Source organism: Lolium perenne, chromosome 3 (genome assembly GCF_019359855.2).
Source record: "Lolium perenne isolate Kyuss_39 chromosome 3, Kyuss_2.0, whole genome shotgun sequence".
Classification (NCBI taxonomy): Eukaryota; Viridiplantae; Streptophyta; class Magnoliopsida; order Poales; family Poaceae; genus Lolium; species Lolium perenne.
Genome location: NC_067246.2, coordinates 262,184,238 through 262,208,755, shown reverse-complemented (window position 1 = coordinate 262,208,755; position 24,518 = coordinate 262,184,238). Strand labels below are relative to the sequence as shown.

General features: G+C 47.8%; 1 protein-coding gene across 1 annotated transcript; it reads right to left on the bottom strand.

The window, feature by feature from the left end:
- Positions 1–21,958: 21,958 nt before the first annotated feature.
- On the bottom strand, positions 21,959–24,135 carry LOC127344153 (probable auxin efflux carrier component 9). The gene is made up of 5 exons (XM_051370378.2): positions 23,129–24,135; positions 22,910–22,995; positions 22,635–22,792; positions 22,162–22,238; positions 21,959–22,090 (listed from the first exon to the last, which is right to left on the bottom strand). Exons 1-5 carry the CDS (start codon positions 24,034–24,036, stop codon positions 22,024–22,026), a joined length of 1,296 nt encoding a protein of 431 aa, XP_051226338.1. The 5' UTR covers positions 24,037–24,135; the 3' UTR covers positions 21,959–22,023.
- Between the last annotated feature and the right edge of the window lie 383 nt (positions 24,136–24,518).

The following is a 24,518-nucleotide window of genomic DNA, read 5'->3' as shown; positions in this document are numbered from 1 at the left end:
CCGAAAAAACGCAAACCGAAAAACGCGAGTTCAGTTCACCGAAAACGCGAGTTCTGACGAAATTCGCAGTGGCGCAGAATAGAACCCGTAAAATGGAACTGAAAACAGGAATTCGAATTGGCGCGGGTAATTTTAGGCGATGATCATAGTTTATAGATGAAATAGATGCTCCGATTGAGCATCGATACTTACATAGTGCGTGCAATTGACATTACTACTGGTGCACCGGTAACCTAACCTAGCTAATAAGCAAAATGCGGCCTACTTCGAGCTACGACGCGTGCGGCGGTGCCGGAGCTGGCGGAGATGGTCGGCGGCGTGAAGTCTTCACGCATCCTCCTTGTCAAGCTCGACTATTTCAAGCTTGACCTTGCGGACGCGTGCCTCCCGACGTGCCGCCTCGTACTCCCGTACCTGGCGGACGGCGTCGGCCTCCTCCCGGCGGAAGCGCGCAGTCGCCTTCGCTGCGCTGATGGCGAAGGTCTGCGCCATGACGGCCTCCTCCTCGTCGCTGTCGTGGACGTAGTCCCCGACAGAGAAGGTAGGCGAACGAGCGGGGATGAGGTAGTCCTCGTCGCTGATCGCCACCACGGGCAGCCGCGGTGCGCGCCTAGACTGCCCGGAGGAGGAGCCCTCGGCTTGGTTGCCGAAGCGGGTGAGCTTCCCTGGGGGCGTGAGCCCCCAGTTCGTCCATCGGTGAGCGCTCCTCTTGCGCGCGCCCTCGCTTCTCTTCCACTTGCGCCGCTCCGCCTCGATGCGAAAGACGGGCTCACGCGGCGGCGAGTCGCCGCCGCCCAATCCCGCTGCACGGCCCTCGGAACCTCCACGGGAGGCCATAGCGTGGCGGCGGGGGGAGGGGGTCGGTGGCTGGTTGGGCGGCAATTGCTTGTCGGAGATTGACGACTGGCGGCGGCAGAGGGACAGGAGCGGCGGAGGGGAGTAGGGTTTGCTAACCAAACTCCCCTCCGCGAACCCTTTTAATAGGGGCCGTGCGGGGAGGTTCTCGGGGCCCTGAACTTCCGATTCGGGCCGTCCCATGTATTCGGGCGCTGATCTGCGTGCGTTTCGGCCCGAACCGTAAATCCGCCGGAAAAGTTCGGTTCCGGCGGGATTTACGGGCTCTGTTAGAGATGCTCTTAGCCACTGCATTAGGTGCATTGGTTTGGGTCTCTTCGGGGTTTCGCTCTCGTGTGAGTTCGTGTGTGGGCTTGTTGATCTTAGAGGTGTTGTTGTCGAGGGTGCTCCTCGGCAATGCCCTCCGATAGGGGCTTAGGGTTGATGGAATCCTGAAAGCTGACACGAGACATCGGTTCACAGACAAGCGGGGAGAGCAATTTACCCAGGTTCGGAGCCCTCGATGAGGTAAAACCCTTAAGTCCTGCCTGTCTGATCTTGATTATGACAATATTGGGTTACATAGGGGTGCCGAAGGGTTCGGCTGAGATCTCGTCGAGAGGCTAAGTGCTGCGGCGACCTAGCCCTAAACTTCTGGTGGCTAAGATTGCTAAGATTGATCGTGTTTCTCGGCAGCCCCTCTCCTGGCCTTTATATAGGAGGCCACGTCTCAAGAGATCTAACCGAGTACGACTAAGTTTACAGTAGTTCTATCTCTAAACTTTCCTTGTTCGTCTCCTTCCTTGTCTTGCCCGCCAAGGAATCTTCCGCTGCACCATCCAAATGGCCCGTCTTGTCATTGAGTACCTTCATGGGCCTCCAGCTAGATCGTATAGGGTAGGGCAATGTCGGTTACCCGAAGGGTAATGCCCACGTCAGTAGCCCCCGAGTGTCTAGCCGAAGATAGTTCGGGTAGAGACTAAAGCATGCCTCCACCTAATGTTCTTTTCCTTGATTATTTTTGTCCATCTTGTATCAGCATCATCTTCTTCTATCGGGTGCGCGTCAAGCGCTCCCGATGGGAGTAGCCCCCGAGTCTAGGTACGGATGCTTGCAATCTGTGCGTAGACTCAAGTTGTGCCACTCGAACGTTTTCCTCTGCCGAAGTTTTGCTGCAAGTCTTCATGGGTCATCCGATACATTTGTACCAAGGCTTGTTTTCTTCGATAAGTTTTCAACGCCTAAGGGATAATAAGTAACGTGCCCAACTTTTGCTGGTTAACTGCCGATGGCAAAACAACGTCACCCTACGCAGAATCAAGTCCCCGGGCATGATCCTGGAGTGCAAAAAAGTTCTGTCGGGTGCGCATCCAGCGCTCCCGATGGGAGTAGTCCCCGAGTCTGGACACGGGCGCTTGTAACCGGGTGCAGACTCGAGCTGAGCATTCCATCCTTTTCTACAAATATTTCTTCACAAGATTATCTTCGAGTGCTCATTTTATCGGGTGCGCATCAAGAGCTCCCGATGGGAGTAGCCCCCGAGTCTAGGTGCGGATGCTCACGATCCGTACATAGACTCAAGATCACCATTCGATACCTTTTACATTTCTTCGAATGCTTCGAGCGTTCCTTTCGACGTCACTGATGACGTTATTGTTACTTTGATTTTGACTGACAGGATGCGACCCGCCGGGCCCATCCTACCTCTGCCTGGCTCTGTTTTTAAGTAATATCCGCCTTCCTCGTACAGTTACCAAGGTGCCTCCTCGATTTCCGCGATCAACGATGGAGAAAAGGTCCTCTTAATGAACTGGCAGCAACGACACGTGCCCACGCAATCCTCAAGTTTTCCTCTTCTTAAAATCTCTTAGGAAAAAATCCTTAGCATTCTCTCATATTCATCGTAGCATCCTCTGTTCTTCTTCTACCTTTCTCTTTCACAGCCGCCGCGCCGCCACCACCGTTTTTAGATCTTCTCCAGATCTTGCGATGGTGAAGAAGAAGAACCTCGCCGCCGCCAGCTCCACGAGCGGTGGCGCCGCCGCCAAGGCCTCCTCGAACCTTTCGAAGAGAAGCGCGCCAGATGCTCCTCCCCCAGCTCCGACGCCGTCGGCGTCGCCAAGTTCGGTAGCCGCGGCCAAACCCGGAGACTGGCTAGCGTCCTCCATCACAAAGCGTGATGAGAAGAGGGCCCGAAGCCTTGGGCTAATATCCTCTGACGAGGAGAATGTGATTCTCCCAGGTGCGATCTCTCGGCCCAATCCTCCTGCTGGTTTTATCGTGATGTTCCTGTCGTTCTTGTATCGGGGTCTTTCGCTTCCTGCTCACGAGTTCCTCCATCGTCTTCTACGGACTTACGAAATCCAACTGTGGCAACTCACTCCTAATCCTCCACGTTGTTGTGTTCATCACCCTTTGTGAAGCGTTTTTGGGCATCGAGCCTCACTTTGGGTTCTGGAAGAAAATATTCTTTGTAAAGAGATACAGTAGTAGCAATGGACCCTTTTTCATTGGGGGAGTGGGGTTTGTTGTTTGTTCAGAGGTCAACTATTTCAGTTTCCCAATGAGAGAATCCGTGCAAGGATGGAGACTGAAATGGTTTTATGTTAAGGATTCCTCAACAACCGAGTCCCAGCTTCCTCGCTTTGCCGACGTCCTTGAAGCCAAGCCTAGGCATTCTTGGAAGAATATTCTTTCTCCCGACGAAAAGACAACAACCGACGAATTATTTGCCAAATTTCTTCGGATCAAAGAAACCGACGGCCAAACCATGATTGGTACAGAGGTGGCTACGGTTTTCTTGAAACGTCGAGTCCAGCCAATCATGGCCAGGGTTCGTCCGATGTGGTTATATTCGGGTCCAAAGGATGAAACCAGGATAAACATTGCTGAACTATCGGAAAAGGAGCTGCTTGATGAAGTTCGTCGCCTCACTCTCTTTAGCCAGGAAGACTCGATCCCGTTGATATCTTCCTATTCTCCTCTTGATGCCGATCATCCGTTGACAGAGGTAAATTTTTCTTCTCATATTCTTATGAACCTGTTCCACTTTGCTGTCACAACTACTATTGTTCTCATTTACTCCTTTCTTTGCCAGATTCCCATAGTTTCTGAAAACTTGCATGATTTACCAAACGACACTTCCGAAGGAAGAGGTTCCTCAACTCCTGTCGATTTTCATACTGCCGAGCATGATGATCCGATAGATTCTGAAGCTATCTTTGCCGATCCTCCTCCCCCATCCAACGATACTTGCGACACAGCGGGATCAGTGTGTGATGACGACGCTGATCATGATGCCTTTATTAATGCAGCTGTGGAGGAGGTCAGAGCTCCGCCTGTGAAGAGGTCAACCGGCGGCTTTGCCGATGAAGACGATCTCTTCGACCTGTAAGTGCCTTTTTCCTAGAGTTTGTATTTTGCTTTCATCATTTGTATATCTCTCATAATTTTTGCTAACCATTTTCTTTCACAGTGACGAAGGTCTCATCGAGCACCCGCCTAAGAAGGCCAAATCTGACGCCGCTCTGCCAGACGTCGCAGCTTCCGAAGCTTCGGCTCCTACTGCAACCCCCACGGCTCAAATATCGACTGCCTCCTCCCTTTCTAAGGGGAAGGATATTCCTTCGACTGTCGCCGCTGCAACTCCTCCTTCAGGAAAATCTGTAAGTCTTTCTCGATCGTACCGCAAACTTTCCTGAATGTGCCTTGATTAATGATTCTTTGTCAAACATTTATTTTCCCCTTTCCTTAAGGATCTGCGAGGCGTTATATCTTCCTTGGAGGCCTTCGCCTCCCAATTTACTTCTCTGGAAGCGGACAAGGTTCGGCTGCAGAGGGAAGTTAACTCCTCTTCCTTGAAGTTGGAAGGCGCAAACAAAATAGCCGCCGCTGCTCGCCAAGAGGTCGACTCCCTGAAGGAGGAACTCAGCAGGCTGAAGGAGAAGCTGAAGAAAGAGGAGGCGTCTAGGCTGGTCGCCGAAGCTCGGGTGACTGAAAAGGATGAACTTCTTCGCAAATCTTCCTTGGCTTTGCTTGGTAATTCTTTTTATGCTTCCCTGTCGATTATCACTTTGGAAATTCAACCCTTTGATAGTAACTTTTCCCATTTCATTCCCTTGCAGAAGCCGCTGACATCCCTGCCGATGCCTCGGATAAAGTCCCAAACAACTCTCTGGCAAACAGTGTGTCAATGACTCTTGCCGCACACCAGCTTACACGGGAGCTCCTTGATAAGGGTAAAGGTGCCATGGCGCGGATGCACTCGATGATCTTCCCCAAGATCAGTCAAGACAAGACTCTGGGGCAGCTGATCGATGCCTTCGCAGTCGACACCAAAGAGGTTATCGAGGTATTCAAACGTACTTCACGTACTTATGGTGCTCTCCTAGCCTTCCAACTTATGATGGGTCATGGCTTCAAGGCCGATATTGAGGAGATGTCTAGGGAGCTTCCGAAAGATCAAGATGGCCAGTTCATTGATTTAAGCACCTTCAAAACGTCAGCTCTTATGTGTGCACGTCAGCTCCTTGAATTGGTTTCATTAAAGAGAACATCGACTGGCCCAAGTTTATCGATCCAGACTCAAGCCCCTTGATTGTTGTAACAATCTTCTTTTTGAATTGATGTGAAACACTGTTCTGTCGCAAAACTTGTGATTGTAATAAATTCCGTGCTAGCAATGTTGCTAATGTACCCTTGCTATGATATTTGTGCTTGCATTCTCCCGATGGGAGTTACTTCTGATGCTGAAGCGATGCGATCCGTTATGCCTTTGACACTGTTTTTTGCAGGTTTTCCCAGTGCCTACGTTTGTCGATGATTCTTCAGGTGCTCTTTCTGAAGATGATCGAATCCAGCGTATGAAGGATCGGATTGCACAGATGGTAAAAGATCTACGCAATACCTATGCCTTGGCTGCCATTGTCAGGAAGAAGGGCGAAATTGCAGCTGACATAGAGCGTTATGCTCTTACTGAACTGCATAAGGCCACTGAAAGTTTGAATTGTAAGTTTCCTGGTCCTTGTGCTTATTATTCTTTGTCAAAAACATATTGCCTGATCTTTCGTCAATTCCTTTGCTAGTCCTAGCCCTGAACCGTGCTGAAGAGAACAAGCGGATTCACGAGCGCGTGAACGCATTGACTCAACTGTCATCAGCCGAGGAAATTTTCTGGAGGGAGCACTCGAAAGCTTCGGCTGTCGCACAATTCCAGGATCGGGTCCAGCAGGTCCACCATTTCTTCGACAAGTGCTACAAAGCCCCGAGGGTAATTTGGAGGACGATGTTCCCCTTGAACGCGATCCCTCCTACGCTGTTGACTCTGATGTCTGAATTTGGGAATACCAAGAAAATTTGGAACTTAGTGCGAGCTCAAGTTTTTGCAGGGGCCAGGTTTACACTTGCCCTCGTCCTTGCACATTATCCTTCGGTGAATCTGCTGACTATCGCCAACACAGTTGGTGATTTGGAGACGCTGTACCCGAAGGTAGTGTTGCCCGCCAATATAATTGTTGACAAGCTTGAAGGGGACTCGAAGATACCTGAAGAAAGAGAAACTCCACAAGAGTAATTCAGGGTTAAGTTCTTATTGTAAATAAGTAATTTGGCTACCTCATCCAAGCGTTTGGATTGCATAGTTGAAACTTTATGTTCGGTAGATACATGTATATGTACTTTTACCGTGTCAATGCCGTTGGCAAATTTTGGGGGAGCAAATCTTAATTGTCCGTTTAAACGTATGTGTACTCGTTGGTCAGCAAATTGTTTGAGTGATCACCTCGTGTTGCAGGTCTTGCTAAACCCGTTGTATGCGCAACTTTGCTTTCAACCGATGCATGTTCTGGCAGCAGCTCCCGAACATATCGGGAGCATCAACTCTGCCGATGAGCCCGTTGTTCTTTGATATTTCCATAAGTAAAATATCGAACGTGGGTTGTATTATATGTATTTCCAAACTCTTGCTATTTACGATGCTCGTAGAGGCATCTATAGCAGAGGGAAAGGTCATTGTCCTTGTTTATTTTTGCATCCTTTAGCACTCGTAGAGGCTTTTTGGAGCATGATCTTTTCCCGCGTACTACGTTGCACCATCGTTCACCGAGGGGTGTAAGCAAAGGTTTACGATGATGCGGATTAGATGCTCCGAATTACTGCAATGCCTTCTGGCTTGTCCACCACGTTAGCGGTTTTCGAAGCGTCGTTGATTTCACTAGGGGTCTCGACAGCGATTGCCAGTGTCTTGTTGTCTCCTAAGACTGTTGTGCCATCAACTGCCGAAGCTTTTGCTGTCGAAGCTTCTGGAGCAAGGTCGGCTGGCTTCTTCTTGATTTCACTAACGTGTTTTTCTTCCTTAATATCGCGTAACGATGACTTGGACGGAAGATCGGCAATTTCTTGTTTTAACCCAAACTTCGCAGCAATCCTCTGAAAGTCGCGATCACAATTGTCCGAGCGTGAAAAACTTCCATAGACTGTGATGTTTGTCCCGTTGTTCCCAGGCATTTTCAGCTTGAGGTATGCGTAGTGCGGTACAGCCATGAACTTGGCATAAGCTGGTCTTCTGAGTATAGCGTGATACTGTGATTCCCAGTTCACGACTTCAAACTCGATCTTTTCCTTCCTGAAGTTGTCGGTTTTGCCAAAGACGACGTTCAGGTAAACTTTGCCAAGAGAGTACGCCGGTGAAGTGGGGAGAATCCCATGAAAGCAGGTGTCTGTTTCTTCTAGCATCCTCATGGTGATCCCCATACTTATGATTGTGTCGACGAATATCAGGTTTAGTCCGCTTCCACCATCCATGAAGACTTTGCTCATCTTGAACCCCCCGATTTGTGCCTCGACTACTAAGGCAGTGTGTCCTGGTTTTGGTATGGTCATCGGGTGATCTGCTCGGCTGGAAGTAATGTTCTGAGACGACCACTCGACATAATCAGGGATGTTCGCCATGATACTTTCTGCCAGATTAATTTCTCGGGTGAGCTTCTTCATTTCTCTTCTTGAAACACCTGTCCTGTGGATCATGCTCATCTGCCCACGTGGTGGTGGAAACGTCTCATTAGGTTGATGAGGCTGAGCCTGCTGGACCATGTGCTGCGGTGGTGGTGGTGGTGGTGGTGGTTGTTGTTGCTTCTGCCGGCTGAGTTTCTCCATGTCAAGGAACTGCCTACAATCCCTGAGCAGGTGGCTTGACTTCGTTTTGTTGTCCTTAGAATCAATGTACGAGTGCAAGTAGCAAGGAGCGTTGATCTGCTCGGCGAAGGGTACCTCGGGAGTCCTCTGTGGTCGCGGTTTGTAGTTGCCGCAGTTTCCAGAGTTGTTCCGGTTGCCATCCTGCCGATCGTCTCGTCTGTCGTCATCCCGATCGTCCTGCCGATCGGAGTATCCTGCGGCTACCAGGTTACTATCATCGTAACTGTGGTTTTTTCCTTTTCTTGTGATGATCCCTTCGTCCACCCGAATCGTGCTTCGGCTGGTCGTCATCTTCGTCATCACTGCGCTGTCGTGGCCTTCGTACGTTGTCCTCGCCATCAGCCCAGCTGTTGGCGATTTCCATTAACTTGGTTATTGTTTTTTGTTTTTTGCGCCCGAGTTCCTCTATGTAGCTTTCACGTCAGATGCCATCGCTGAAGGCATCAATTGCTCTGTCAACAGAAACGTCTTCAGCAGCGTTTAAGAGCTTGGTGAATCTCCCGATGTATGCGCGCATCGATTCCTTCTGCTTTTGCTGGCAATGCCGTAATTCCTCAATCCCGACGGGCCTTTTGTATGTTGCTTGGAAATTGGCAACGAAAGCGTCTACTAGGTCGTCCCATGATTTGATGGAACCCTTCGGCAGACCTCTTAACCAAGCTCGTGCTGAGTCCTTCAGGTAAAGCTGCAAGCATTGCATTGCTGCTATCTGAGTTCCTTTGAGCAGAATCACAGTCTGCAAGTACTCGTCTATCCAGGACCTCGGCTCCTGCTGTCCATCGTATTTGGCGGCGTCAGTAGGAGTAGGTTTGAACTTTCTGGGTGGCATCGCCTCGCGGATTTTGTAGCTTAAGCAATCGGCCCCCCTTAGCTCGCCATCGTTCTCCTGGCTTTCATCCGAAGAATCACTGTCATATTCCTCCCTAGCGGCGCGTTGTCGCCTTGCTTTGTCGATTCTGATTTGAGTGATTTCATCTCGAGCATCTCTCGCATGATGCTTTGAGTCACTGGCCTGTAGCGTGGTCTTTTCCTTCCGCGGGACCAGGTTGTCCCCCAGTATCGCGAGACTTTCTAGGGCACCTCGATGGGCTTGGGCCATAGAACCTTTAGGGCGCTGATTGATGAGGTATGTCGCGAGATTGGTGGTTGCTCCTGCGACGGTTTTTGGCCGTGGCATGCCCGCGGTGTCCGTGGTCATAAAAGACTTGGTCAGGTTCGACGTTATTTCCCTGGCGTCATCTTCCGAGAGTCTGGATAATCTTGATCGGTGCTTGCCTGCCCCTTGAGTGCTTCGAGAAGCGCTTCCTCGCGAACCTCTCCTAGATTGTTCTGCAGCAGTTAGGCGTCTCTCGAGGGCGGCTTGCTCTTTCGATAGGTGCTCCCGGTTTTTTTCTAATATAGAGCGATAAGCGTTGAGGGTTCCAACCGAGGTTCCTGCGGGGAGCGGCGTGTTGTTAAGCACGCTTGCCTTGGCTGCTGCCCACTCCTCGTCCGCGATGGTGTAATCGCTGTTGTTGTTACTGACGCTGTTTTCGAAACTTGCTCGTCTGCTGGAGCGGGGGGTGTGATCTCCATCTCCCCTGTGCCTTGTGTTTCCCGTGTTATTGGCGACATAAACCTGGTGGCGTACTGTCCTCCGGGTAGTACCTTGGACGATGATGTCGACGCTGTCTTCTCCCGACGAGTACTGGGCATTGCAGATGAACGGCGCGTCGTTTGATCCTAGCCCGTGCCTGGTATCGCAGTGCAAGCAGTAGTACGAGGTCATCTCCGAAGACGCGGGATCGTCAGATCCAACCAACATGGAAGACATCGAACGAGGAGTCGATAGCGCGAGCGAATTCGCTGAGTCCGTCAGACCAGTCGAAAGGTCGATTGATGACGACGTGCTTGGGCCTGTCGATCTGGAGGCGAGTGGTTCCAGTAGTCGAAGGACTCCTTCCGAGTTGACGTTGTAGTGGACGCTGCCGAAGGTCATCTCCATGTTTCCTTGTAGATCAGAAAAGGTCGAGCGAGACGAGTCGCTGTGCGGGGTGAATTCATAGGAGCCGAATCGAATCGGGCTTCCCAGACTTGGCGACGATGGTGTCGATGAAGCTGCCGATGTCATGATTGGATCTGCCGATGACCGATCTTGTGCCGACAGCGTTCCCACAGACGGCGCCAATTGTCGAGGGTGCTCCTCGGCAATGCCCTCCGATAGGGGCTTAGGGTTGATGGAATCCTGTAAGCTGACACGAGACATCGGTTCACAGACAAGCGGGGAGAGCAATTTACCCAGGTTCGGGGCCCTCGATGAGGTAAAACCCTTACGTCCTGCCTGTCTGATCTTGATTATGAGAATACTGGGTTACAATGGGGTGCCGAAGGGTTCGGCTGAGATCTCGTCGAGAGGCTAAGTGCTGCGGCGACCTAGCCCTAAACTTCTGACTAAAATTGCTAAGATTGATCGTGTTTCTCGGCAGCCCCTCTCCTGGCCTTTATATAGGAGGCCAGGTCTCAAGAGATCTAACCGAGTACGACTAAGTTTACAGTAGTTCTATCTCTAAACTTTCCTTGTTCGGCTCCTTCCTTGTCTTGCCCGCCAAGGAATCTTCCGCTGCGCCATCCAAATGGCCCGTCTTGTCATTGAGTACCTTCATGGGCCTCCAGCTAGATCGTATAGGGTAGGGCAATGTCGGTTACCCGAAGGGTAATGCCCACGTCAGTTGTTGTTTTCGTTACTTTGTTGCCTTTGTGGCGTGGTAGCCTTTGTGGCGTTGTTGCCCTTGTGGGCGTTGGAGCCTTTGTGGCCTTGCAGCCGTGTGTGGCGCGTTGTAGCCTTTGCGGCCTTCTACTTGAGAGCTCCGATGTTGTGGAGTTTACCTCAAGTTTGATACTTGGATGTTTGCCTCAAGCTTGTACGGGTTCGATGACCACCCTCAAGGGTCCCTTAGTGGATCGAGGCTTTCCCTTTTAATGGGAATGGCTTGAGGGGAATACGGTGGCCCTAGTGGCATATTGGAGTGCCTTGTGCCTCCACACCGCTCCAACAGAAAGTAGCGCCCGCAAGGGTGTGAAACTTCGGGATACATCATCGTCTCCTCGTGCACCGGTTACTTCTCAATCCAAGCTCGTTTACCTTTGTGCTTTACATTGTGATAGCCTTCATGCTTGATGTTTTATATCTAGTTTGTTGTCACCTTGTTGCTTATCTTACTTAGCATAGGTTGGTGGTGTACATAGGCAAACCCTAGTTTGTAGACTTTGTGCTTAACAAGTAAAACATAGTTTTATTCCGCATTGCTAACCCTCAAGTAGAAGTTTTATAACACGCCTATTCAACCCCCTCTAGGTGACATCCTTGTACATTCAGAAGATAAGCACCTGGAGCACTGAAACCTCATACGCGGAGCCCGGAGGCCCAAAAGAGCCTAGGTGGCGCGACCCAGGGGGTATCACCCATGCTCATTTCCTCCTCGAGCATCCTCAGTCGTCCATCTTCAACACTAAATCTGAGACTTGACCTAAAAACGCCTACAAAAGAGTCCTCCGATGCGATCTCAGAGGATGCGGAGCGGAAACACAGAATCACCGAAATAGAGCCGGAACCAATTAAGATTGGAGGGGGAAACGCCGTCGGAGTCATCTTCGATTGGATTTCCACTCTCTTCCAACATCATCATTAGTATATCTATGATGAAAAGGGAGTAGTCCATCTCTAGACTATGAGTTTGTGGCAGTAGCTCTCTCTCTTGTGCTATCATTGTTTAGAACCGTATGAGCTGCATTATTTGATTATGGCCATATGTGTAATTTCTATGTGGTGAATCTTTATTTTATGAGATGATATTTGAGATTGAGATTCTATTATGTTTAAAATGTATTGATAGATGTATATTATGTATCCCGTTCTTAAGTGCTTGTTATGATAAAACGTGTATGCAATAGAGTGTGTGGGGGAACGCGTGTATGAGTTGGAGTAACATGATCCTGAAAGGGGGCATCGGTGTGTCTGCGCGCGTGCGTGTGCCCGCACCTAGGGAAATTTGTCAACTTGAATTACAGAAATGAAGCTAGATAAGATTTTTCAATATATAGTATTATAAAGCTACGAGCTAAAGCTCAAGGACACGTTTGGTTGCCTGGGCCTGATTCGTGGCTCACTGGCGCAGCGGTGCAAGCACACTTGCGCGTTCAGAACGAGCCACGGGCCGAAATTGGCATGTTGTTTGGTAGGTCAGGCTGCATCGGCTGGGCCAAAAAGGATTTTCTGTTTGTTTGTCTGCAGCCAAGCCCAAATCTCTATGGAGATGATATCGGCCTGTTTGGTACCATCCAGGCATGCCTAAGGTTACCTCTTTTCTACGACGGGTAGCCTTACCATGCTCTCACCTCCCATCACACAGAAATCGCAGTTCATGATAGTTGCAAACTTAAGAAGCATAGCAGTTCACGAATTCATCCCTAGCTACTACGAATGGTAGTTCATAACACGATGCTCCTAGCTACTACGAATTGCAGTTTATCATAACGGGGTCGTTCAACATACGGGGATCGAAAAGGGGTTCGAGAAACAGGGGATCATAGGGGGGCTCTTCTTCTTCTTCACTTCTTCACTTCTTCACCTCTTCTCAGATGGTGGTGTTGCCTCTGGCTTCCCACATTGCGTCTGCCCACTCTTGCCTCTTCACCTTCCAGGCATCATTATCGCCTGCGTCCATGTCATGGCCGGTCTCTACTTCATCAAAAGTGACAACCTCTTCGAAAAACTAATCCTCGCCCCAACCTAGGATCCAGTTGTGAAGAATGCAGCAAGCAAGGACCAACTTTACCTGAGTGTCAAACGTGTGAAACGGTTTCTGGTCAAGGACCTTGAACCTGTTCTTCAATGCAGCAAAGGCCCTCTCAATGGTGACTCTAAGGCTTGAGTGTCTGAGATTGAACAACTCTCTCGCATTCAGAGGTTGGTGCTTCGTAGAGAACTCGTTGAGGTGGTACCTTGTTTTCCTGAAGGGAGGTAGAATTCCAGGTCGACATGCATATCCAGCATCTCCAAGGTAGAACTTACCTTCAGGGATTTGCAACCCATCAAGCCTTGACAAGCTATCGGCCAGGATGCTCGCATCATGAGCTGAACCCTCCCACCCAGCAAGCACGTAGGTGAATCTCATATCGAAATCCACAGCTGCTAGCACGTTCTGGCTGGTGTAGTGCTTCCTCCGCGGAATACTGCAGACATTGATCTCGGTACCTTTGCAGTGACATGAGTACCATCAATAGCCTCAATGCAATCCTGTAAAAAAAAGCAAACAGTCATGTTTTTTACAGTACCACACATCTGATAGGTAGAAGGAACATGATTTTGTACTCACCCTGAAATAGGGGAACCACCTGTAGCTGTTCTTGATCTTGGTTGGTGTGTTCATTGATGCTGGCTTGATCATTTCACCTCCGAGCTTCCTGATACGTCTCTGACGTATCGATAATTTCTTGTGTTCCATGCCACATTATTGATGATATCTACATGTTTTATGCACACTTTATGTCATATTCGTGCATTTTCTGGAACTAACCTATTAACAAGATGCCGAAGTGCCGATTCTTTGTTTCTGCTGTTTTTGGTTTCAGAAATCCTAGTAACGAAATATTCTCGGAATCGGACGAAATCAACGCCCAGGTTCCTATTTTGCCCGGAAGCATCCAGAACACACGAGAACCGCCAGAGAGGGGGCACAGGGCCACCAAACCCTAGGCCGGCGCGGCCAAGGGGGGGCCCGCGCCCCCCTATAGTGTGGCCACCCTGTTAGCCCTCCTGCGCCGCCTCTTCGCCTATTTAAAGCCTCCGTCGCGAAAACCCTGATACGTTCGACGAAACCAGAGAAAGCCTTCCAGAGCCGCCGCCATCGCGAAGCCAAGATCTGGGGGACAGGAGTCTCTGTTCCGGCACGCCGCCGGAACGGGGAAGTGCCCCCGAAAGGCTTCTCCATCGACACCGCTGCCATCTCCACCGCCATCTTCATCACCGCTGCTGCTCCCATGAGGAGGGAGTAGTTCTCCATCGAGGCTCGGGGCTGTACCGGTAGCTATGTGGTTCATCTCTCTCCTATGTACTTCAATACAATAATCTCATGAGCTGCCTTACATGATTGAGATTCATATGATGATGCTTGTAATCTAGATGTCGTTATGCTAGTCAAGTGAATTTTACTTATGTGATCTCCGGAGACTCCTTGTCCCACGTGTGTAAAGGTGACAGTGTGTGCACCGTGTGGGTCTCTTAGGCTATATTTCACAGAATACTTATTCACTGTTATGAATGGCATAGTGAAGTGCTTATTTATATCTCTTCATGATTGCAATGTGTTTTGTATCACAATTTATCTATGTGCTACTCTAGTGATGTTATTAAAGTAGTTTTATTCCTCCTGCACGGTGTAATGGTGACAGTGTGTGCATCCGTGTTAGTACTTGGCGTAGGCTATGATTATGATCTCTTGTAGATTATGAAGTTAACTATTGCTATGATGGTATTGATGTGATCTATTCCTCCTACATAGTGTGAAGGTGACAGTGTGCATACTATGTTAGTACTTGGTTTAGTCTTATTGATCTTTCATGCACTCTAAGGTTATTTAAATATGAACATTGAATTGTGGAGCTTGTTAACTCCGGCATTGAGGATTCGTGTAATCCTACGCAATGTGTTCATCATCCAACAAGAGTGTAGAGTATGCATTTATCTATTCTGTTATGTGATCAATGTTGAGAGTGTCCACTAGTGAAAGTCTAATCCCTAGGCCTTGTTCCTAAATACTGCTATTGCTGCTTGTTTAATGTTTTACTGCGTTACTACTGCTGCGTTACTACTGCTTGTTTACTGTCCTGGGCAAAGCACTTTTCTAGTGCCGTTGCCACTGCTCATATATATTCATACCACCTGTATTTCACTATCTCTTCGCTGAACTAGTGCACCTATTAGGTGTGTTGGGGACACAAGAGACTTCTTGCTTTGTGGTTGCAGGGTTGCATGAGAGGGATATCTTTGACCTCTTCCTCCCTGAGTTCGATAAACCTTGGGTGATCCACTTAAGGGAAACTTTCTGCTGTTCTACAAACCTCTGCTCTTGGAGGCCCAACACCGTCTGAGAAAAGGAGGGCGTAGACATCAAGCTATTTTTAAAGGCGCCGTTGCCGGGGAGGAAAGGTAAAAGGTACTCACACTCCGGATCTCGGCTACTAAGCTATTTTCGCCGTTGTAAGTACTCGAAGCTATTTCCTTTAGATCCTGCAATTGCATCTTTTTGTTTCTTGTTTACACTAGTTTGGCATAATGGACAAGAATGAGCTTCTTATTCTATTTCCTGATTTAAAACATGGATTGTTTGAAGAGAAAATTAAAAAACCTATGGAATCTTATTTGCATGCTGGTAGTAATATTAGTATGAACGCTTTGAACACCATTGTTGATAATGATATAGAAAGTTCTAAGCTTGGGGAAGCTGGTTTTTATGATATTTTTAGTCCCCCAAGCATTAAGGAGAAAATTTACTTTGATGATACTTTGCCTCCTATTTATGATGATTGTAATGATATTGGTCTTTTAGTACCGCCTGTTATGGAGGATGAATTTGATTATGATTACAATATGCCTCCTATATTTGATGATGAGAATAATAATGATAGCTACTTTGTTGAATTTGCTCCCACTAGTACTAATAAAATTGATTATGCTTATGTGAAGAGTAATAATTTTATGCATGAGACTCATGATAAGAATACTTTATGTGATGGTTATATTATTGAGTTTTCTCATGACACTACTGAAAGTTATTATGAGAGAGGAAAATATGGTTGTAGAAATTTTCATGTTACTAAAACACCTCTCTATGTGCTGAAATTTTTGAAGCTACACTTGTTTTATCTTCCTATGCTTGTCACTTTGCTCTTCATGAACTTGTTTATTTACAAGATTCCTATGCATAGGAAGCATGTTAGACTTAAATGTGTTTTGAATTTGCCTCTTGATGCTCTCTTTTGCTTCAAATACTATTTTTTGCGAGTGCATCATTAAAACTGCTGAGCCCATCTTAATGGCTATAAAGAAAAGAACTTTTTGGGAGATAACCCATGTGTTATTTTGCTACAGTACTTTGTTTTTATTTTGTGTCTTGGAAGTTGTTTACTACTGTAGCAACCTCTCCTTATCTTAGTTCTGTCTTTGGTTGTGCCAAGTGAAGCCTCTAATCGAAGGTTGATACTAGATTTGGATTTCTGCGCAGAAAGAGATTTCTATCTGTCACGAATCTGGGCTGTTTTCTCTGTAGGTAACTCAGAAAAATATGCCAATTTACGTGCGTGTTCCTCAGATATGTACGCAACTTTCATTAGTTTTGAGTTTTCTGATCTGAGCAACGGAAGTATTTATTAAAAATTCGTCTTTACGGACTGTTCTGTTTTGACAGATTCTGCCTTTTATTTCGCATTGCTTCTTTCGCTGTGTTGGGTGGATTTCTTTGTTCCATTACCTTCCAGTAGCTTTGAGCAATGTCCAGAAGTGTTAAGAATGATTGTGTCACCTCTGAACATGTGTGTTTTTGATTATGTACTAACCCCTCTAATGAAGTTTATGAGAAGTTTGGTGTGAAGGAAGTTTTCAAGGGTCAAGAGAGGAGGATGATATACTACGATCAAGGAGAGTGAAAGCTCTAAGCTTGGGGATGCCCCGGTGGTTCACCCCTGCATATTCTAAGAAGACTCAAGCGTCTAAGCTTGGGGATGCCCAAGGCATCCCCTTCTTCATCGACAACATTATCAGGTTCCTCCCCTGAAACTATATTTTTATTCCGTCACATCTTATGTGCTTTGCTTGGAGCGTCGGTTTGTTTTTGTTTTTTGTTTTGTTTGAATAAAATGGATCCTAGCATTCACTGTATGGGAGAGAGACACGCTCCCCTGTAGCATATGGACAAGTATGTCCTTAGGCTCTACTCATAATATTCATGGCGAAGTTTCTTCTTCGTTAAATTGTTATATGGTTGGAATTGGAAAATGATACATGTAGTAAATTGCTAAAATGTCTTGGATAATGTGATACTTGGCAATTGTTGTGCTCATGTTTAAGCTCTTGCATCATATACTTTGCACCCATTAATGAAGGAATACATAGAGCATGCTAAAATTTGGTTTGCATATTTGGTCTCTCTAAAGTCTAGATAATATCTAGTATTGAGTTTTGAACAACAAGGAAGACGGTGTAGATTCTTATAATGTTTACAATATGTCTTTTATGTGAGTTTTGCTGCACCGGTTCGTCCTTGTGTTTGTTTCAAATAAGCCTTGCTAGCCTAAACCTTGTATCGAGAGGGAATACCTCTCATGCATCCAAAATACTTGAGCCAACCACTATGCCATTTGTGTCCACCATACCTACCTACTACATGGTATTTCTCCGCCATTCCAAAGTAAATTGCTTGAGTGCTACCTTTAAAATTCCATCATTCACCTTTGCAATATATAGCTCATGGGACAAATAGCTTAAAAACTATTGTGGTATTGAATATGTACTTATGCACTTTATCTCTTATTAAGTTGCTTGTTGTGCGATAACCATGTTCACTGGGGACGCCATCAACTACTCTTTGTTGAATTTCATGTGAGTTGCTATGCATGTTCGTCTTGTCTGAAGTAAGAGAGATCTACCACCTTATGGTTAAGCATGCATATTGTTAGAGAAGAACATTGGGCCGCTAACTAAAGCCATGATCCATGGTGGAAGTTTCAGTTTTGGACATATATCCTCAATCTCATATGAGAAAATTAATTGTTACCACATGCTTATGCATAAAAGAGGAGTCCATTATCTGTTGTCTATGTTGTCTCGGTATGGATGTCTAAGTTGAGAATAATCAATAGCGAGAAATCCAATGCGAGCTTTCTCCTTAGACCTTTGTACAGGCGGCATGGAGGTACCCCATTGTGACACTTGGTTAAAACATGTGTATTGCGATGATCCGGTAGTCCAAACTAATTAGGACAAGGTGCGGGCACTATTAGTATACTATGCATGAGGCTTGCAACTTGTAAGATATAATTTACATGATACATATGCTTTATTACTACCATTGACAAAATTGTTTCATGTTTTCAAAATCAAAGCTCTAGCACAAATATAGCAATCGATGCTTTTCCTCTATGGAGGACCATTCTTTTACTTTTATTGTTGAGTCAGTTCACCTATTTCTCTCCACCTCAAGAAGCAAACACTTGTGTGAACTGTGCATTGATTCCTACATACTTGCATATTGCACTTATTATATTACTCTATGTTGACAACTATCCATGAGATATACATGTTACAAGTTGAAAGCAACCGCTGAAACTTAATCTTCCATTGTGTTGCTTCAATACCTTTACTAAGAATTTATTGCTTTATGAGTAACTCTTATGCAAGACTTATTGATGCTTGTCTTGAAGTACTATTCATGAAAAGTCTTTGCTATATGATTCATTTGTTTACTCATGTCATTTACATTGTTTTGATCGCTGCATTCACTACATATGCTTACAAATAGTATGATCAAGTTTATGATGGCATGTCACTCCAAAAATTATCTTTGTTATTGTTTTACCTGCTCGGGACGAGCAGAACTAAGCTTGGGGATGCTGATACGTCTCCGACGTATCGATAATTTCTTGTGTTCCATGCCACATTATTGATGATATCTACATGTTTTATGCACACTTTATGTCATATTCGTGCATTTTCTGGAACTAACCTATTAACAAGATGCCGAAGTGCCGATTCTTTGTTTCTGCTGTTTTTGGTTTCAGAAATCCTAGTAACGAAATATTCTCGGAATCGGACGAAATCAACGCCCAGGTTCCTATTTTGCCCGGAAGCATCCAGAACACACGAGAACCGCCAGAGAGGGGGCACAGGGCCACCAAACCCTAGGCCGGCGCGGCCAGGGGGGCCCGCGCCCCCCTATAGTGTGGCCACCCTGTCAGCCCTCCTGCGCCGCCTCTTCGCCTATTTAAAGCCTCCGTCGCGAAAACCCTGATACGTTCGACGAAACCAGAGAAAGCCTTCCAGAGCCGCCGCCATCGCGAAGCCAAGATCTGGGGGACATGAGTCTCTGTTCCGGCACGCCGCCGGAACGGGGAAGTGTCCCCGGAAGGCTTCTCCATCGACACCGCTGCCATCTCCACCGCCATCTTCATCACCGCTGCTGCTCCCATGAGGAGGGAGTAGTTCTCCATCGAGGCTCGGGGCTGTACCGGTAGCTATGTGGTTCATCTCTCTCCTATGTACTTCAATACAATAATCTCATGAGCTACCTTACATGATTGAGATTCATATGATGATGCTTGTAATCTAGATGTCGTTATGCTAGTCAAGTGAATTTTACTTATGTGATCTCCGGAGACTCCTTGTCCCACGTGTGTAAAGGTGACAGTGTGTGCACCGTGTGGGTCTCTTAGGCTATATTTCACAGAATACTTATTCACTGTTATGAATGGCATAGTGAAGTGCTTATTTATATCTCTTCATGATTGCAATGTGTTTTGTATCACAATTTATCTATGTGCTACTCTAGTGATGTTATTAAAGTAGTTTTATTCCTCCTGCACGGTGTAATGGTGACAGTGTGTGCATCCGTGTTAGTACTTGGCGTAGGCTATGATTATGATCTCTTGTAGATTATGAAGTTAACTATTGCTATGATGGTATTGATGTGATCTATTCCTCCTACATAGTGTGAAGGTGACAGTGTGCATACTATGTTAGTACTTGGTTTAGTCTTATTGATCTTTCATGCACTCTAAGGTTATTTAAATATGAACATTGAATTGTGGAGCTTGTTAACTCCGGCATTGAGGATTCGTGTAATCCTACGCAATGTGTTCATCATCCAACAAGAGTGTAGAGTATGCATTTATCTATTCTGTTATGTGATCAATGTTGAGAGTGTCCACTAGTGAAAGTCTAATCCCTAGGCCTTGTTCCTAAATACTGCTATTGCTGCTTGTTTACTGTTTTACTGCATTACTACTGCTGCGTTACTACTGCTTGTTTACTGTCCTGGGCAAAGCACTTTTCTGGTGCCGTTGCCACTGCTCATATATATTCATACCACCTGTATTTCACTATCTCTTCGCCAAACTAGTGCACCTATTAGGTGTGTTGGGGACACAAGAGACTTCTTGCTTTGTGGTTGCAGGGTTGCATGAGAGGGATATCTTTGACCTCTTCCTCCCTGAGTTCGATAAACCTTGGGTGATCCACTTAAGGGAAACTTGCTGCTGTTCTACAAACCTCTGCTCTTGGAGGCCCAACACTGTCTACAGGAAAAGGAGGGGGCGTAGACATCACTTCCCAATTGCGTACAACACCTGCTGGAAGTACCGAGAGATAGTCTCCGTGGATCGCCTGAATGTGTTATGGATGACTCTGAACCTCTGGTTATGACCAACGACATGAAGAAACATTGGGACTTGTTTTTCGACAGTTGTGTGGATGCCATCAGTCAGCAGTCCTCTACCCCTAAACGTTTCACAAGTGCATAGAAAGGAGCTCTTCTCATCAGTAGCATCTGGATAGCCTCTACGTCGTTGCAGTTGTAGATGTTGTTGAGGTTGACAATAATCCTGATCTCGTTGTAACATAGGTCCGTAAGTCACACGAGGATAAGCAGCATGCCTAACTGCTCTCTTGTGAACCATCAGGATCCAGTCTTGTATGCAAATGATGAGTGTTGCGGCGTGATGCACAAGCTGGAGATGGTCGCTCTACTCAAACAAGATCTATGCATTACGAACGGTCTTATCGAACCCAACCAGTTCTACAAACATGAATCTAACACTACAGTAGAGCAGAGGAGTTTCCTCTTACCTCCATCCTGGCGGACGATGGACACGGCCGAAAGGCACCGCAGATGTGCGCAGGCTCCGCCGCGGCTGGAGAAGAGGACCCTGGTCCGGTGCCGGAGACCGAAGGGAGATGCGCGCTGCCAGATCTGGATCGCCGCCGCCGCCGTCGGTGCGAAATTCGGGGGAAGGAAAATTTTGGGAGGGGGCTAATGGAGAGGGTAACCGAAGAGGGAGGTTACCCCTACCTTTGCCGCGCAACACCGCTGGGATTTCGGCTTCTCCCGCCATGCCGAGGTTGAGCTCCCGCGCGAACGGCGTTGTCAATTTTCGTCTCGACAGGGCCTGGCCTTGGAGAAACTGTCAAACCGGGCGTTCCTCTAGGGCCTGTCCCAGGGGTGCTTTAAAACCCGTGCTATGTAAGAACGTGAGTGCACCCAGGGACCCAAACGGCCCGAAAATTACTGGACCGATGTGAGCCAAGGGCACCCAGGCAACCAAATGCGTCCCAAGTGGTTGCCTTGGCTTTTCGCTTGTGTTAGGATTGTGTACCTATGTTTCGATGCCCCATACTTTTATTTCCGCTTCATCGCATTCCACACAACAAACAGTGGGGATGTAGCCGGCTTTAAGATCTACAAAGAATACGCTCTCTTGGTAGCGAAGATTTTTAGGCTGGTTATTGAGGTCCTAAGGATAGTGCTCGGAGTCATGCCAATGAAAATCTAAAGTTCAACTAAGTCAATTAGTGTGTTCGTGATACATTTCCTTGTGCGCTGTGTAATAAGGTTGGACCGCACTATGGAATCTGAAGGTGGCCTTGATATGATGAGAGAAGTGTGTGCCCGCGGCCCCCTCCCCCCTCCATGTACAAGAATAAATTCATTACCCTCTGCTGAAAATATCTTTGTTCATTAGATTTAGAGGATTAATTCACAATCGGATTTGTATACTACATCTTGCACACTGCGAAGTTTCAACTATCATGCAATCTCATTTGAGTGATAGTGAACTCTCCACTGACTAATCCTATTCGGGACAATACCATAATCAATCTTTTGCTTCCATTTGGATCATCATGGCATTCAGTTGTTGTGTGCGTCATGTCTTGTGTTTCAGGGCTTGGTTACTTGGATCTTGCTAACTCGATCACAACCCCAATAGAATGTAGTACACAATTGTGACAGGAAGCGAGATAAATATGCCGAGAATCACCCTGAAAGCACAAAACCAGATACAGTCGATCAGATTGGCATACGTAGGAACGAGGTAACGATACTAACATACCCTGTGCTCATGATGTCTGCATGGACTTTATATTCTTCAGCGTACACAAATGAAGTCACGGCCAGGGGGAGTGCTGCCTGTAGGCACGCATGAAGAAAAAAATGTGGTTAGAGAAATATATCCTGAGTTTTCCATCTTGAACAACATGTAAACAAGGATAAATCCATAAGTCTTGAACGACATGTGGAAATTTCAATGTTTAACGAAGTTTCAAATATTATGGATTATGGTCAGCACTGGTGTACTGCCACAGTGCTACTTTGAGCTGGCATTCTCTTTCTGGCGTCTAATTTCCAGTTCATCACACAAACGTGTGCGATCATCTTTCACTACGACGGCATTTCCGTTACCTCCATGCAGCTGAAATAAATGGGTGCTAGGTAGGAGTAGGCAAGTCTCTCAAGGAAGGAGGTAATGTCGTTGGACATCTCAAGAAAACGGAGAATTAATTCAGCGCGTGCACTCATTCTTACCTGTACAACAGCAATGTGCAGCAGGGTGCCGTGCATGCCGATGGCGAGCGATGCGAACAGCATCACCACGGGGCCTATCAGAAACTTGAGCACCATGGACATGGACGCGATCGTGTAGCCGCACGGGACGAACCGCGACTGTCGAGCGATGAAGGTTCCTGAAATCAAATGCACAAGAAGATATACAGATTAACGTTAGAAAACGGTGATCGATCGAGTACAGTTTGATCGCTTGTGCAGTCATGGAAATCCAAATTGGTAGGGGATACACGAACCTGACGCGAACATGCTGAGGCCAACTGCTGTCGTCTGGATGGTGAACAGGGAGTCGTCGATGATCTTTGGCATCTTGATCCCACACCTGCAGAAACAAGTGCATAATTCTTTAGGCAAAGAAAAGGAAGAGGAGAGATTGTATTCTTGATGTTGCTGTGTAGCCGAAATAGGCAGGCAGGTATAGTACGAGGTATGAACTGTGAAGGAAAGAGACGTACTTGAAAGCGATCAGGGACCAGATGAGTCCAAGGAAGCTTGCATAGGTATTCGGAATCTTGAGAACCTTCTTCCCTGCCTTCAAGGCGATATGCCCCACCGACGGCGCCGTCTTGGGTGCCGGCGGCGCCGCTTCCTCCTTTGCTGCCGCCGCCTTGGCATCTTCGCCAGTACTCCCCTCTTCCGCGAGCGCCGTGGTTGTACTGTCGGTCACGCCTTTTTGTGCCGTAGACGCCGGGACAATCTCCGTGATTTCAATGTTCACGGTTACCTCGTGGGCCCGCTCGGCCGCAGAGCCGTTTGCACTGGGGGCGATTTTCTCCGGCGGCGTCTCTGCCCCCGGCGACCCGGGGCTGATCTTGGCGCTGACGCCATCCACCGCCGTGGCGGCGCGACGGGCCGCCATGTACTCGTATATGAAGATGACAACGTTGTACCAGACGCAGAACTGCATGACGACGATCTGCTTCATGAGCTCCTTGGAAACGGGCCCGTACATGCCGCCGAGGAGCGGCACGCCCATGATGATGGTGTTGGGCAGCGCCGACACGGAGAAGGCGGTCACCACCCACTGCAGCGGAGACGCCGCCGACGCCGAGACCTTGGAGCCGCGGCGGCGCGAGGAGCGTGACTCCCAGGCGGCCCACGCCATGAGGCCGATCAGCATGACGGCCTTCTGCAGCGTGTCGGCGGCGACGAGGCGGCCGTTCATGGCGTAGGGGTTGTTGGTGGAGACCATCTGGAAGATGAGCACGGGGACGGCGTAGATGGCGACGAAGTGATTGATCCCTGCGCACTGCTCCGCGGAGAAGGCCTTGAGCCACCGCACGGACGCGAATCCCAGCGCCGCCGCCGTGTACAGCGGCGCCATCGCCTCCACCACATGGTACACCGCCGAGCCGGTGATCATGGCGGATGCCCTAGATCCTACGGCCTTGACACGCGCGGCGAGCTCGGTCGATCTGTCTAGAGGGGACCGAGTTGTATTGCAATTGTGCTTCCTCTAGCTTGTTAATGGTAATCAGCTCTTATGAACGATGCCAGTAGTGCTTGTCTTGGTGTGTGAGAGCATAGGTTTGGGTTTTGGGGTTGGATGCTCGTGTATATATAGTGGCCGGTCGGAACTCCTGGGCAGGGTGTGGCTCGTCGCGGTTGACGCGCACTGGCGGCGCGCGTGTGCGTGCCGAAGAATTTCTGGGTCAGAGGTCGATGGTTCCGTCCATGGTTTTGGAGTCACGGAAAGTTTTGGGGAGAGAAACCAGATCGAAAGGTCCCTAGTACGCGCGATGCGCGTCTGCGCGCACTAATACGTACGGCTGGGCAGCCTAGCTCTACGCCAGTGGAACTTGTTAATGGTGGAAGTATGGAAATATATTGGGGGGCATGCATGGT

Bases quoted from the DNA above. Each gene is read 5' to 3' on its own strand.
- LOC127344153 (XM_051370378.2), bottom strand. From the start codon at position 24,036: ATGATCACCGGCTCGGCGGTGTACCATGTGGTGGAGGCGATGGCGCCG. The intron at 22,793-22,909 runs GTTCGTGTATCC...ATTTGATTTCAG, and splicing joins CCTCAGCATGTTCGCGTCAG to GAACCTTCATCGCTCGACAG. The intron at 22,091-22,161 runs GTATGTTAGTAT...TTGTGCTTTCAG, and splicing joins GCAGACATCATGAGCACAGG to GGTGATTCTCGGCATATTTA.